Source organism: Loxodonta africana, chromosome 13 (assembly GCF_030014295.1).
Source record: "Loxodonta africana isolate mLoxAfr1 chromosome 13, mLoxAfr1.hap2, whole genome shotgun sequence".
NCBI classification, from domain to species: domain Eukaryota; kingdom Metazoa; phylum Chordata; class Mammalia; order Proboscidea; family Elephantidae; genus Loxodonta; species Loxodonta africana.
Genome location: NC_087354.1, coordinates 53,702,917 through 53,717,757, shown reverse-complemented (window position 1 = coordinate 53,717,757; position 14,841 = coordinate 53,702,917). Strand labels below are relative to the sequence as shown.

The following is a 14,841-nucleotide window of genomic DNA, read 5'->3' as shown; positions in this document are numbered from 1 at the left end:
TAAATATCATTAACACAAACAGCAGAAGGCTCTACATAAAAGACCAAATAAACTTAAGAGGTAGCACATGCCCTAGAGATGCTTTCAATCTAAGGTAGTGTCTCTTGTTTCAAGAGAAAAAAAAAACGCAAAAGTTACAAAAGGAATATATATACGTGAAATAAAATACACCAAAACAGAAGTATTTAACTAATTGCTAAGAGATGCTAGACTAGTGACAGGCATTTAGTGTTACACACGAAGGGCTTCTGGAATACAAAATGATGAGTGAAGAAGGGAAGTGATGTGGTGTAGTAGCAGAGTGGTCGGATGAGTGCCGGCATTAGTGAAAATTCTAACCTAAGAGTGAAGTGCCCAAGGTTGGTATTTATATTCCAAAAAGTAGCATGGACTAGTTGGGAGGGCTTTATAGATTGAACTTCCTATTGAAAAAGTTCTTCAACAAAGATGTAAGGTAGCCATGGGGGGTGTTAGTGTAAGAACTTTGCTGTGAAGAAACAGACTTTCTACTTACCAAAGTGTACCCTCCATACCACATTGCTGCATAATATATCAAATGAGAACGGCTGAGCAAAACAGAAGGGAAACAAGCTACACTTAAAGTTTATTTACCAGAGTTTCCAAATTATACTACTTTCACATTTAAAGAAAAAGCACACAAAACGTGGAAATCAATTTTGAAAACGAAGATCTGTTTTGTATGATAGAACCAAAGCCTAAAGAGTAAAATTATAGTTTGAATTCCTTTCTGTGCAAAAGGGCTATTTTCTACCCTTTTGCCAAAACATTTAAAGTACATATGTATTATATATAATACACACTGGGCTTAGAACTCTAAAAACTCTAAAAAACATAAGCCAAAAACCATTCACGCTTTTGTTCAAGCTAAAGAAGACTTCATAGATTAAATAACATGAGGGGAGGGTAGATACTAAAAAGGCTAACAGTAACTCAAATGAATAGCGAAGTACTTACCAATTTGGCCAGCCTTGACTTTAAAAGGAACATCCAATTCACTCTTCAGAAGGAAGAAAAATTTTAAAGGACATGTTGAATGATTAATTTCCACAAAACACCACATTTGTATTATTGTTTAAATATATAATCACCTCCAAGTAAACTATGAATCGGAGTCGACTCGACGGCAATGGGTTTTAATGGGAAGTAAAAGCCTAAGACAAATTTTCTGTATTTGAGTAATTCATAAAGGACATGCATTATGGCTCACAAAATGAGAAGTTTTTGCTAACTGAAACTTTAACTTGGCAGAAAGAATTCACAGAAGAATTATAAATAGAAATAATAGAAAAAGAGTTTACAGTCAAAGAAAGAAAGTGGGGAAACTGGTTACTTGCTTTAATAAACCAGAAGGGAAGCTCATGCAGTTTTAAAACAACAGATGGATACTGTCTACCTGAAATACCCAGACAGGGAAAGGAACAGTCCTTCTGCCTTACGATCTAAAAGCAGTAACTGAAAAATTCTCTTCCAAGTTGAATAAATATTTAGTAAAAGAATAAATGAAACAATCTTAAAGGCAAACTCCCCACATATTATTTATCAAATTAGCATTTACTTTAGAAAAATTGGAAACCCTGGTGGTGTAGTAGTTAAGTGCTACGGCTGCTAACCGAGAGGTCAGCAGTTCAAATCCACCAGGCGCCCCTTGGAAACTCTATTGGGCAGTTCTACTCTGTCCTATAGGGTCGCTATGAGTCAGAATCGACTTGATGGCAGTGGGTTTGGTTTTTTTGGTTTTAGATAAATTACTGACAAGTACCAACCAATAATAATAAACTTTCCGTTTTTATTCTAAACCACTTTTTACTCACAAGGTACTAAACAATAACCGACATTCATAATGATCACCCGGGTCTTCCAAATTATTCACAATTAAATGGTAAATGCAGCCTTTCTGTGTACCTTAACATGCACTAATTCTATGGAAATCTGGCTACCGAAATGTAGTACTTTGGAAAAATTAAAGTTACAATAATCAATTTACCCACTCATCTGATTCCTCAAGCATTTCAGGTGAACAAGAATTTAATAAAACACTACTAAGAGCTTTTTACAAAAAGCCTTTCTTAGTTTAAAAAAAAAATCTTAGATCGTGATAAGCGGGCAGCTCTATCCTCCTAAGGGGGAAAAAGGATACATTCAAGGATCTTCACAATAAATGTAGCCTTGGTAGCGTAGTGGTTAAGTGTTAGGCTGCTAACCAAAAGGTCAGTAGTTCGAACCCACCAGCAGCTGCTTGAAAACCCTATGGGGCAGTTCACCTCTATCTTATAGGGTCGCTATGGGTCAGAATTGACTCGATGGCAATGGGTCACAAACTAGGATATAAACAATAAACTCTACACTTCTACAAACATGGTCCTCATGCTCATTTTGATCTTCCTCAAATAATTTTTCATGTAATCAATGTAAAGAACCCATATTAAACTAAAAAGTCACCATTCTAATTTAATTGTGGAAAGGAGGCTATTCTGAATTGACAGAGAATATAAGTTACAAAATTATTATATTTAACTACAACCAAAATTCAAAGCAGGCTAACACAGAGTTCAAGCAAACTTTATTCCAATCTCTAGACATAGAATCATGAATTCTAAATTCGTCAGATGAAATTTAAGAAGTTGTAACAGCCTATATAAAGGAAAAAAAAAAAAAACCAAACCCATTGCCATCAAGTTGACTCCAACTCACAGTGACCCTAAAGGACAGAGTAGAAGCGCCCCGTAGGGTTTCCAAGGAGTGCCTGGTGGGTCTGAACTGCCGACCTTTTGGTTAGCAGACATATTTCTTAACCACTAACACCACCAGGGTTTCCTATATAAAGGAAGGGAAAGAAAATTAAAATGTTTTGAGTGCCAGCTGTGCCAGGCTCTACTCGTCATCCTACTCAAGCCATACAAGCACAGAATATTTTATGTTATCTCCACTTTAAAGATGATTAAACTGAGACTCAAAGTTAAAAAACTTGCCAAAAGGTACACAGCTGGTAAGAGGGCCAGCACTCAAGTCTAGGTCCACCACACTGCAGGGCCCACGCCCTCTCCACCATGCCAAGCTGTTTTCACTGTAACAAAGAAATAAACAAAGGAGCATTTTGTTCCTTCTTGTGACAAAGTTCTACTTCTCGAATCTTTAATATCCAAAATTGGATACTCCTAGGGGAGGCGCTGGGGTGGCACAGTGGTTAAAGCAAGTAACTCTTAACCGAAAGGTCAGCGGTTTGAAACCACCCACAGCTCTGCAATAGAAAGATGTGGCAGTCTGCTTCCATAGAGATTTACAACCTTGAAAACCCTGTGGTCAGAATCAACCTTACAGCAGTGGGTTTGGTTTGATTTGGATACTGAAGATTCTAGGGGTCCAACTTTGTGACAAGGAGCAACAAAACGTTCTTTTAATTTTTATTGTAGTTGTTATAATGAAAACAGCTTTAGCACCGTGGAAGAGGCATGGGCCTTGCAGTATGGTAAACCTGAATTTGAGCTAACCAGAAAGTTGGCAGTTCAAATCCACCAGCCACAACTTGGGAACCCTATGGGGCAGTTATACTCTGTCCTATAGGGTTATCATGAATCAGGATGACTCGGTTGCAATGGGTTTGGTTTGGTTTTTTTTAAGACCTGTCATGGGAGCATTACAGAAACCATCTTGTACAAATAGAACCAAGATGCACAGTTAGGGTTATAAAACACAGTACTGGTTGGTCTGAAATCAGATGCGAATGAATTAAAGAATAAACTCATTCTTAAGTGACTTCATAAACTATAATTAAGCCCAACAATCTAAAAATAAACCCAATGGGGGCTGGGAGGTAGAAGTGTGTTTGTTTTTTGTTTTGTCTTTTAAGCTCAATAGTAAATGATACAAATTGTTTTCTGAAGCTAAAGAGTACCAAAAAAAATAAATAAAACTATGTATCTCTTAATGTTATCAAATTATAAAGCTTGGCTACCAATGTATTTCAAAAAATGCAATTATTCATTAAATTGTTGAACTCAAGCCCTCATACTACTGAAAACACGTAAAGATATTCCTGAAGGAAAATATTTCAATAAAATAAATGTCTACTTCCTAGCTACACAGTTAAATCAGGACAGGGAAAACCACTCCATTTTCCAAAAGATACTATTTTGATCATTAGGAAAAAAAAAAAAAAACACTATTTCAAAATCTTTAATCTCTTCTTTCCTACAGCACATCACGAAACAAGTGTTCCCTCTCTGGAGGGACTCAATCACGTTATCTGGTACCAGTAACCAAGGGTTTCTACGAAGTTATCAAATTAGCTGAGCTAGCATAGTTTAAAAAAAAAAAAAACTTACCAGAGCATTTTCTTTTATCTGTAGATTATCTAAAGCCACATTACCTTTAAAAAAGAGAAAAAATAAAGTTAATATATCAATTCGTATAAGCTATCATAATTCAATTCTCAGTTACACAAAATTACAAGTGGGAGCTCCACCTAAGCTGACAAACGTGATGCCCATCCGTTTGTGTATATCTGAGGCAATCCAAACTAGTTTAACAAGATCTCAGGCCTAAAGGGTCTCCATGGGTCAGAATCGACTCGATGGTTTGATTTTTTGGTAAGGCCTATAGGAACACTTTCAAACTTGCTAATGAATAAATCATTCTGGCTGTTTTCTGACTGGTTCTCAAGTGGTTAGGTAACTGTTACCAGAAATGCTCAGAAGTACTCTACATTAGATATGAAGTTTTTATGATAATTGTTAAGGCACTGGCCTAGTACCTGTAAAAATATAAATGTCCTTATAAAAAGTGGACTGTTTCTATCGCAGTTGGGCTTTGGTTCTGTGACGAACAGGTGGTATTTAAGATATGAAATACTGAAAACTACCTATACAGTCCAAAGTTACACAAGTATATTTAGAAAGACTGACAGAGAGAACAAAATATTAAGAGATCATCCCTGAGTGGTAGGATTAAGGACACTGTTTTGTTTTTAATTAGTGTTTTTTGGTATTTTCTAATTTTTTATAATTAGATATTAGTTTTACATTAATGGAAACCCTGGTGGTATAGTGGTTAAGAGTTCGGCTGCTAACCCAAAGGTCAGCAGTTTGAATCCACCAGCCATTCCTTGGAAACCCTCCGGGGCAGTTCTACTCTGTCCTCTAGGGTCGCTATAAGCTGGAATCAACTGGACGGCAAGGATTTGTTTTTTGTTTTTTGTTTTTTAACTATATTAAAATTATTCGACAAAATGTAATGAGAATAGGGAAACAAAAGTAAACTCTAATATCAACATGACCTATTTTTTTATAACAAATATATACTTCCTCTCTGAAAAAAGTGAATGTTATCTAACAAACAGTAAATATAACAAGGAAGCAAGAATGATACATTCTATAAATTATTTGCACTAAAGGAGGAGCCAGCAGCACTGTAGCAATGGGAGGAACGGTAGCAGACTTCAGATTGCCGCCTGGGTAAACATGCATTCATTCATTCAACCAGTAGATAAATGCCTAATACAGGTAAAGCACTGTGCTAATGAGTGCTCTTCCAAAAAACTACAGGCTTTTCTAACAGGAAAATAAAAATAAATTTAAATGAAAAATAATTTATATTATTGTTGTTGTTAGTTGTCACAGCACAGTTTATAAATAAAACATTCTACATTCTACTTTAAGGAGTAGTATCTGGGGTCTTAGAAGCTTGTTACCAGCCACCTAAGATAGGCCCCCAGACACCGTTTTAACTCAGTAATGAAGTCACTCCTGGGGTTCACTCGTCCAAGGACTAGATGAGCCCATAAAACAACACGAGACTAAAGGGGCACACGAGCCCAGGGGCAAGGACTGGAAGGCAGGAGGGGTCGGGAAAGCTGGCAATAGGGAACTCAGGGTCAAGAAGGGAGAGTGCTGATATGTTGGGCTGGCAACTGGTATCACAAACCAGTATGTGTACTGACTATTTAAGGAGAAGCTAGTTCATTCTGTAAGCCTTCATCTAAAGCACAATAGCAAAAAAAAGAAAGAAAGAAATTATACACCTGCAAAAAGTTGAATTGGCAAAATTGTGTGATAAATGTATTTACAACAATGAAAAAAAAAAAGAGTAGCTGCTGAGGCTGCTTACGTACAACCACACATAGGATTTAGTTCCTTGGTTTAGATGTTTAGGGTCATGGTTTCATGGGACATCCCAGTTAAGTGGCCTAATAATATGTTTAGCGCTTCTGTCCTACCTCCTAGTTTGTTGCATGGTGCCAGGGGTCTTAAGAGCTTGTAAGTGGCCATCCAAGGACCAATAATTGGTATCTCTTTACTTAGAGGAACAGAGGAAGGAGGAGAATCAAGAATGGGAGGAAGACTTGGAATGTATGGCTAATTGCCTCCATGAACTGCCAACTTTGCCATGAAACTAGAAGAGCTGGATGGTGCCAGACTACCATTTCTCAACATTTTGATCAAGGATTCTACAGAGGAATCCTAATATAAGGTGGAAAGTACAGAACAGAATTTTAAATTCTCATGGATTCCAGGCTTTCTAGAGCCATGAAGGCTGAATGAAGCCCTGTAACTACTGTGCTGAGATAATCTTTACATCTTACACCAAAAATATCCCCTGAAGTCTTCTTAAAACCAAAACAAATAGTTGAGCTTAACTAGTAAAAAATGTCTGCATTGAGCATTATGCTCTTTTAAGAACTATCTATATGGGATCAAATTGACAACAGCAACTCAAAAGATTAGACAGGAGCCTTGGGGGGCAGTAGGGAGTTTACGTTAATGGGGGAGCAATTGAGAAAAAGAGGGTGAGAAGGGTTGCATCACTTGAAGAATGTAGTAAATGTCACTGAAATGTACATGCAGAAATGGATGAATTGGTGTATGTTTTATCTATATTCTCAAGAACAACAAAATAAGTAAAACAAAGGGAAAAAAAAGAATGATACATTCTATAAATTATGTGCACTACAGCAGGAGCCACTAGTGCTAATACAAAGAAAAGCGGAAGAAGAGTAGCAGATTTCAGATTTCCACCTGGGTAAAAGTACATTCGTTCATTCAATCAGTAGATAAATGCCTAATTTAGGTAAAGCACTGTGCTAATGAGTGTTCTTCCGGTAAACTACAGGCTTTTCTAACAGGAAAATAAAAATAAGTTTAAATGAAAAGTAATTTATAATCTTGTTGTTAGTTACCACTGAGTGGGCTCTGGCTAGTGGCAATATTATACGCAAAATGAAACGATGGCCTTTTCTAGAGATTGATCTTTCCTGAAGACATGTCCAAAGTAAATAAGGTAAAGTCTCATCATCCTCACTTCTAAGGAACATTCTGGTTGTGTTCCTTTACAGCCTGATTTGTTTGTTCTTTTGGCAATCCACCAAACCAAAAACCAAACCCGCTGCCTTCGAGTCGATTTCAACTCATAGCGACCCTACAGAACAGAGTAGAACTGCCCCGTAGAGTTTCCAAGGAGCGCCTGGAGGATTCGAACTGCTGACCTCTTGGTTAGCAGCCGTAGCACTTAACCACATGCAATCCACAGTATATTCAATATTCTTTGCCAAGACCACAATTTGAACACATCAGTTCTTCTGCTGTCTTCCTTTGTATGCCTATGAGGCAATTGAAAAGACCATGGATTGAGTCAAGAGCATCTTACTCATCAGAGTGACATCTTCGCTTTTTAAAACTTTAAAGAGGTCTGTTGCAGCCGATATGCTCAATGAAATACATTGTTTGACTTCTTAACCGCCGTTTCCATGGATGTTGATTGCTGATCCAAATAGAATGAAATTCTTAACAACTTCAATTTCTCTGCCATGCATCCTGATTTTGTTTATTGGACCAGTTGTGAGGATTTTCCTTTTCTTTATGTTCAGGTGTAATCCATATTGAAGACTGTGTCTTTGACCATCAAGAGTAAATGCTTCAATTTGTCTTCATTTTTGGCAAACAAGGTTGTGTCATCTGCATACAGTAGGCTTTTAGTGGCCTTCCTACAATCCTGATGCTGCTTTTTTCTTCATATAGTTTGGCTTCTCAGATTATTTATGCAGTATACAGACTGAATAAGTAAGGTGAAAGGATACAGCCCTGCTGCACACCTTTTTCAATTTTGACCCTGCCTCTCGACCCTTGTATAGGTTTGGCATGAGCACAATTCTGGACTTCCCACTCTTTGTAATGTTTTCCATAATTTATTATGATCCACACAGTTGAATGTTTTTGCATAGTCAATAAAACACAGGTAAACATCTTTCAGAATTCTCTGCTTTCGGCCAAAATCCATCTAACAACAGCAACGCTAGCCCTTGTTCTACCTCCTCTTCTGAATCTGGCTTGAACTTCTGGCAGGTTCCTGCTGATGCACAGCTGCAGTTGTGTTCGAATTATCTTCAGCAGAATTTTGCTAGCATGTAATATTAATAATATTGTTTGATAATTTCTGCATTCCATTTAATCACTTTTCTTTAGACTGGGCACAAGTATAGATCTCTTCCAGTCAGTTGGCCAGGTAGCTATCTTACAAATTTCTTGACATACATGAGTAAGAGCTTCCAGCAAAATTAAAAATAATTTATATAACACTCTAAAATTAAAGCAGAGTCACACAGTATTCAGTTAAAGCAATCATTTTATATTTAACTGAATACTGAAGAAAAAGATTAAGTTTTCCTTTTCTACTTCAAGATAACATAATAATAATTCCATACACAAGCAAATAACTTTACTGCTATGGCCAGGTCAACCTTGCTAAGAATAAACAGAGGCCATGGGAAGTCTCTGAAAGCCTGGAGGAGTGAGGGAAGTTGGAGAGGAGGGAGGAGGGAGGTAAATATTTGTGCCAAACTTTTAAAAAAAAAAAAAAAAACCAGGAAGAGAATGACTAATAATTGGAGACAAACACAGTTAACTCTGCCAACAGAAAAGGCACTAGACCAGTCCCACAATAGGTGGCTTTAATCCCATCAAGTCTAAGGTGACCAAAGCGACAGACAAGCAAGGAGTCCTGAAGGATGAAGGGTAAACAATAAATGCATCCTGTGCTTCCAAAAAGAAGGTTTCTGGATTTTGATTCCATATGATATTCATTAAAAAGCTGCAGACATTTTTAATAAGCATATACAACCAGAGAGCTGCATATGAAGTTCCACAGCCAATCTAGAAGAACATTTTAAGAAGTATCCTAAAAGGGTAAGTCCTGAATCGAAACTCATCTAATATGTGTAATAATGAATCAGAAGACAGAAATGAACGTAAGTCATTAAATTAAAACCAAAAAAAACCAAACCCAGTGCCATCGAGTCGATTCTGTCTCATAGAGACCCTACAGGACAGAGTAGAACTGCCCCATAGAGTTTCCAAGGAGCGCCTGGCGGATTGGAACTGCTGACCCTTTGGTTAGCAGCTGTAGCACTTAACCACTACGCCACCAGGGTTTCCAGTCATTAAATTAGCAAATGACAAAGGTGGGCAAAGTTGGAGACATCCAAAAAATACAACAGAAAAAAAAAATGGTTGCTAAATTACAGAAAACAATCTTCAAAACAAGCAAAGGCAAAGAGCAAGTTAGTATATTTATAAATAAAAATAAAATGGTACTGTCATAACAGGGAAAAACCCTGCCTAAGTGTCAGAATGGCCTTTAAAAAACTTAAGGACGTACAAAATGAACATCAGAAATAAAGTGCTGATGTTAAATACCTCCAAGCCACGAATAATCACTCCAAATCTTTACGTTATCTATACCTTTCTTACAGCCCTTAACATTTAACTTTACGTAAGTTTCTTACCTTCCCAACTTGATTAAACTCCTTAATTATTCTCCATAAAGTAAATATTCAATAAATATTGACTTAATTTACTTAAAATGCAAATTATCCTGGGGTACCAAAAACCAAAAATAAACCGCTGCCATCAGGTGAATTACAACGCATAGCAACCCTATAGGACAGAGCAGAACTGTCCCATATGCTTTCCAAGGAGCAGCTGGAAGATTTAACTACCAACCTTTTGGTTAGCAGCTGTAGCTCTTAACCACTGCACCACCAGGGATCCATAAAGATAACAGCCTTGGAAACCCTGAGGCAGTTCTACTCTGTTCTATTGGGCTGCTATGAGTCAGAATTGACTCAACGACGGTAAGTTTTTTTTTTTTTCTCCTGACTCCCTGCCAAATGTCCTTAATATGAAACAGAGACTGCCGCAAAACTGTGATTAAAAACAAATGAAAATACCGTGCTGTAATCCATGAAATGGCTTTGTTTAATGTAAAATAAGAATACGTAATGCTACATACTTGTTTTTGTTTAAGATTTCCTTGATGTATCTATAACATATACAATCATTATTTATTTGAAAGTATATCAACATGTTCAAAAACATTGATCTTCAAGAAAGTGAGTTAAAATAAATGACTGAACAGTTACAAGCATGAATCAAATTATTTTCATGACTAATGTTTTATTAAAGTATACTGAAGAAAATACTGTAGCAATTCATTTCATACGAATCTAGCTATTCGACTCAAATTAACCAACCTAGACACCAGTATAGACAGATCTTTGACCTTTTAACAGGAGTTCACAGTGGCTTTGACTTGGGAGGGGAAAGTGGGACAGGGAGAGGGGACAAGTGACTCTCACTCCTTCTGCTTTCCTATTAAAACAGGAAGTCTTGGCAAAAAAGAATGTTACCACTGAACTTTCTTTCAACCCATTTCAGGGATCTACAATAACGGTGTGCCAGAGTTCCCTAGCAGAATGGTTACCAAAGGACCAGCTTTCAGTTCTAGTTCTAGAAAAGGTGTAAATTTCTAATTTAGAAGGTTTTTTGAAATGTTATAAGAAAAAGTATTTTCGATTTAATTTTGGAAGCATTGCTTTGATAGTAACTGAGCCTGAATACATTATACCAAAGTACTGAACTTTGCGGTGTTGTTTACTTTACATGATACAGGACAAGCTAATGAGAAATGTGGCCTTCGCTACATCAAGTACTGGCTGGGAGGAAAGGACTGAAGGAAAATATCCTTCTACAGGTTTAGAACTACTTAGATACTGCCGTGTTTTATGTATCAAGATAAAGAGCAGAAAGGCCTGTTTTTCTTTGCACTCTTAAGCCACCCACCACCGCCCCCCCCGCCCCAGCTACCTGTAGGACAAGGTAACACATTGCATTTGGATTTTCAACTCTCAGCATGAGGCTAGAACTTCATTTTTCTTGTCATATTTCATGACTGTAGGAGTTTGCTCACCAGTACTAACTGAAGAATAAAAAGGAAAAATAAAGGTATATTATCTGACTACCATTTCTCACTAAGAATGCTGGGAAACTTGTGGTATAACTTACCTGATGAAGGAGCCCACGCTGCTTTTACCTAGTTCAAATCACAGAAGCTTCAAGTTACATGAGGTTACCTGGTCTAACCATCACATTTAGAGATAAGAAACTACTGGTCACTGAGCGGTGACTTGCCAAAAGTCACACAGAGATGGAACTAGATTCCAGGTCTCCCCATTCCTGGTCCTGTGCTTACTCTCCTTCCTTAAGGTGCTCTGCTCCAACACTATCTGGCAGCTGATAGGGAAGGGGGGGGCGCGGCTGCAGGGTGGAGGAAGGCACAGTTATCAGCAGGGGCACAGCTCTGAGATAACTCCACCTGGCTCTTGCTCCTGCTAACCACAGACGCCACCCCTTGCATCCAACACATTGCAGCCTCTACGTATTCTTCATCTGGCAAACAGAAATGAGAGCAGCAGAATTCGGAACTGAAAATTTTCTTGCTGACTTTCCACATCGAATCACTTTGAAAAATAGACAGAGGTTCCATATTGCAACAATACTACTTAAACCAAGTTACAAAATATCTGGCATTTCAACATAGCCTTTCAAATATATGTTACTCTTAAAACAATTATATCCTGGAAACACCTCAAGTAGCTAAGGGCTGTGCATTTTATCTCCTGGTACCAGTTTGTGGGGAAAAAACGCCTAGATAAACCTCCCTACCTGCATAGGCAGCAACATACCCACCAGGTACTTTTCTGAACCTTTGAAAACCTGACTTACAAACTAGCTGACAGGTAATATAAGTATTGTAAGTATAAATGCAAACAGGAAACTCCAGAAAATAAGCTAGATAACTGGGATCTTCTAAAAATTAAACACTTATACTCATCCAAAGACCTCACCAAAAGGGTAAAAAGATAACCTACAGACTGGAAAAAAAAATTTGGCTATGACAAATCCAACAAAGGTCTAACCCTCTAAAATTAACGGGAAAATCCAACACCCCTCCAAAAAAAAGACAAATAATTCAATTAAAAAATGGGCAAAGGCACTTTGAAATGTGGCGTCTGGGGTATTAAATGCTAACAAGCGGCCATCTAAGATCCATCAATTGGTCTCAACCCACCTGGAGCAAAGGAGAATGAAGAACACCAAGGTCACACGACAACTAAGAGCCCAAGAGACAGAAAGGGCCACATGAACCAGAGACCTACATTATCCTGAGACCAGAAGAACTAGTCGGTGCCCGGCCACAATCGATGACTGCCCTGACAGGGAGCACAATAGAGAACTCCTGAGGGAGCAGGAGATCAGTGGGATGCAGACCCCAAATTCTCATAAAAAGACCATACTTAATGGTCTGGCTGTGACTAGAGGAATCCCGGCGGTCATGGTCCCCAAACCTTCTGTTGGCACAGGACAGGAACCATTCCTGAAGACAACTCATCAGACATGGAAGGGACTGGACAGTGGGTGGGAGAGAGATGCTGATGAAGAGTGAGCTAATTATATCAGGTAGACACTTGAGACTGTGTTGGCATCTTCTGTCTGGAGGGGGATGGGAGGATAGAGAGAGTCGGAGGCTGGCAAAGTTTTCACGAAAGGAGAGACTGGAAGGGCTGACTCATTAGGAGGAGAGCAAATGGGAGTAAGGAGTAAGATGTACATTAACTTATATGTGACAGACTGACCTGATTTGTAAACGTTCACTTGAAGCTCAATAAAAGTTAATAATATAAAAAAAAGGGCAAAGGATATGAACAGACACTTCACCAAAGAAGACATTCAAGTAGCTAACGAACATGAGGAAATGCTTGGGATCACTAGCCATTAGAGAAATGCAAATCAAAACCACAATGAGATACCATCTCACCCCTTCCCCCACCCATTACTGCCAGGAATCAAAAAAAAAAAAAAAAAAAGAGAGTAACAAATGTTGGAGAGGCTGCAGGAAGACTGGAACTCTTATGCACTGCTGGTGGGAATGCAAACTGGTAGAACCATTTTGGAAAACAATACAGTGCTTCTTCCTTAAAAAGCTAGAAATAGAAATATGATCCAGCAATCCCACTCCTAAAAATATATCCTAGAGAAATGAGAACTGTCACACCAACAGATTTATGCACACCCATGTTCCTTGCAGCACTGTTCACAACAGCAAAAAGATGGAAGCAACCTAGGTGCCCATCAACAGATGAATAGATAAACAAACTATGGTACATACACACCACAGAACACTACGCAACAATAAAGAACAATGGTGAATCTGCGAAGCATCTCACAATATCAATGAATCTGGAGGGCATTATGCTAAGTGAAATAAAAAAAATAAATAAGTCAATCACAAAAGGACAAATACTGTACGAGACCATGTCTTAGTCATCTAGTGCCACTATAACAGAAATACCACAAGTGGATGGCTTTAACAAAGAGAAATTTATTTTCTCACAGTGCTACGGCTGCTAACCAAAGGGTCGGCAGTTTGAATCTGCCAGGTGCTCCTTGGAAACTCCATGGGGCAGTTCTATAGGGTCGCTATGAGTCGGAATCAACTCGACGGCACTGGGTTTGGGACTGGGTAGTTGGCTACAAGTCCAAATTCAAGGCATCGGCTCCAGGGGAAGGCTTTCTTTCTCCGTCAGCTCTGGAGGAAGGTCCTTGTCATCAATCTTCCCCTGGACTAGGAGCTTCTCTGGACAGGAACCCTGGATGCGCTCTGCTCCCGGCACTGCTTTCTTGGTGGTATGAGGTCACCAACTCTCTGCTTGCTTCCCTTTATCTCTTGTAAGATAAAAGGTGGCAGAGGCTACACCCCAGGAAAACTTCCTTTGCATCGGACCAGGGATGTGACCCGAGCAAGGGTGTTACATCTTTAACTACAGGCAGGGTTTATGGTTTATAACACATAGGAAAATCACAAAAAGTAGGACAACCACACGATACTGGCAATCATGGCCTAACCAAGTTGACACCTATTTTGGGGGGACACAATTCAATCCATGAAAGACCACTTCCATAAAAACTCATGAAAAGGTTAACACACAAAAAAGCAACAATCTTTGATGGTAATGGGGTGGGGGGGAGGAAAAAACACTAAATAGGCAATAGATAAGTGGTTTAACTTTGGTGAAGGGAAGACAGTACACAATACTGGGAAAGCCAGCACAACTTGTACAAGGCAAGGTCATGGAAGCTCTACAGACACATCCAAACTCCCTGAGGGACCAAATTACCGGGTTGAGGGCTGTGGGGACCACGGTCTCAGGGAACATCAAGCTCAACTGGCACAACATATTTTATAAAGAAGATGTTCTACATTCTACTTTGGTGAGTAGCATCTGGGATCTTAAAAGCTAGAGAGCAGCCTTCTAAGATACTCCACTGGTTTTAACCCATCTGGAGCAAGGGAGAATGAAGAATACCAAAGACACAAGGGAAAGATTAGTCCAAAAGACTAATGGACCACAAGTACTACAGACTTCACCAGACTGAGTCCAGTACCACTGACTGCAATGACAAGGATCAAAACAGAGGGTCCCGGACAGAGCTG

At 38.7% G+C, this 14,841-nt stretch overlaps 1 protein-coding gene across 3 annotated transcripts in view; it reads right to left on the bottom strand.

Moving 5' to 3' along the window:
- Positions 1–14,841, bottom strand: part of VPS13C (vacuolar protein sorting 13 homolog C) — a 187,196-nt gene that overhangs the window by 163,153 nt on the left and 9,202 nt on the right. For all 3 annotated transcript variants that reach the window (XR_010317431.1, XM_064267464.1, XM_064267465.1), the window contains exons 2-3: positions 4,344–4,387; positions 976–1,018 (exon numbers count right to left, since the gene is read on the bottom strand). Coding sequence is in view for 2 of the 3 variants with exons in the window: in XM_064267464.1 (XP_064123534.1) it covers positions 976–1,018; positions 4,344–4,387 (87 nt within the window). In the remaining variant the exon portion in view is untranslated. The remainder of the gene's footprint in view (positions 1–975; positions 1,019–4,343; positions 4,388–14,841) is intronic.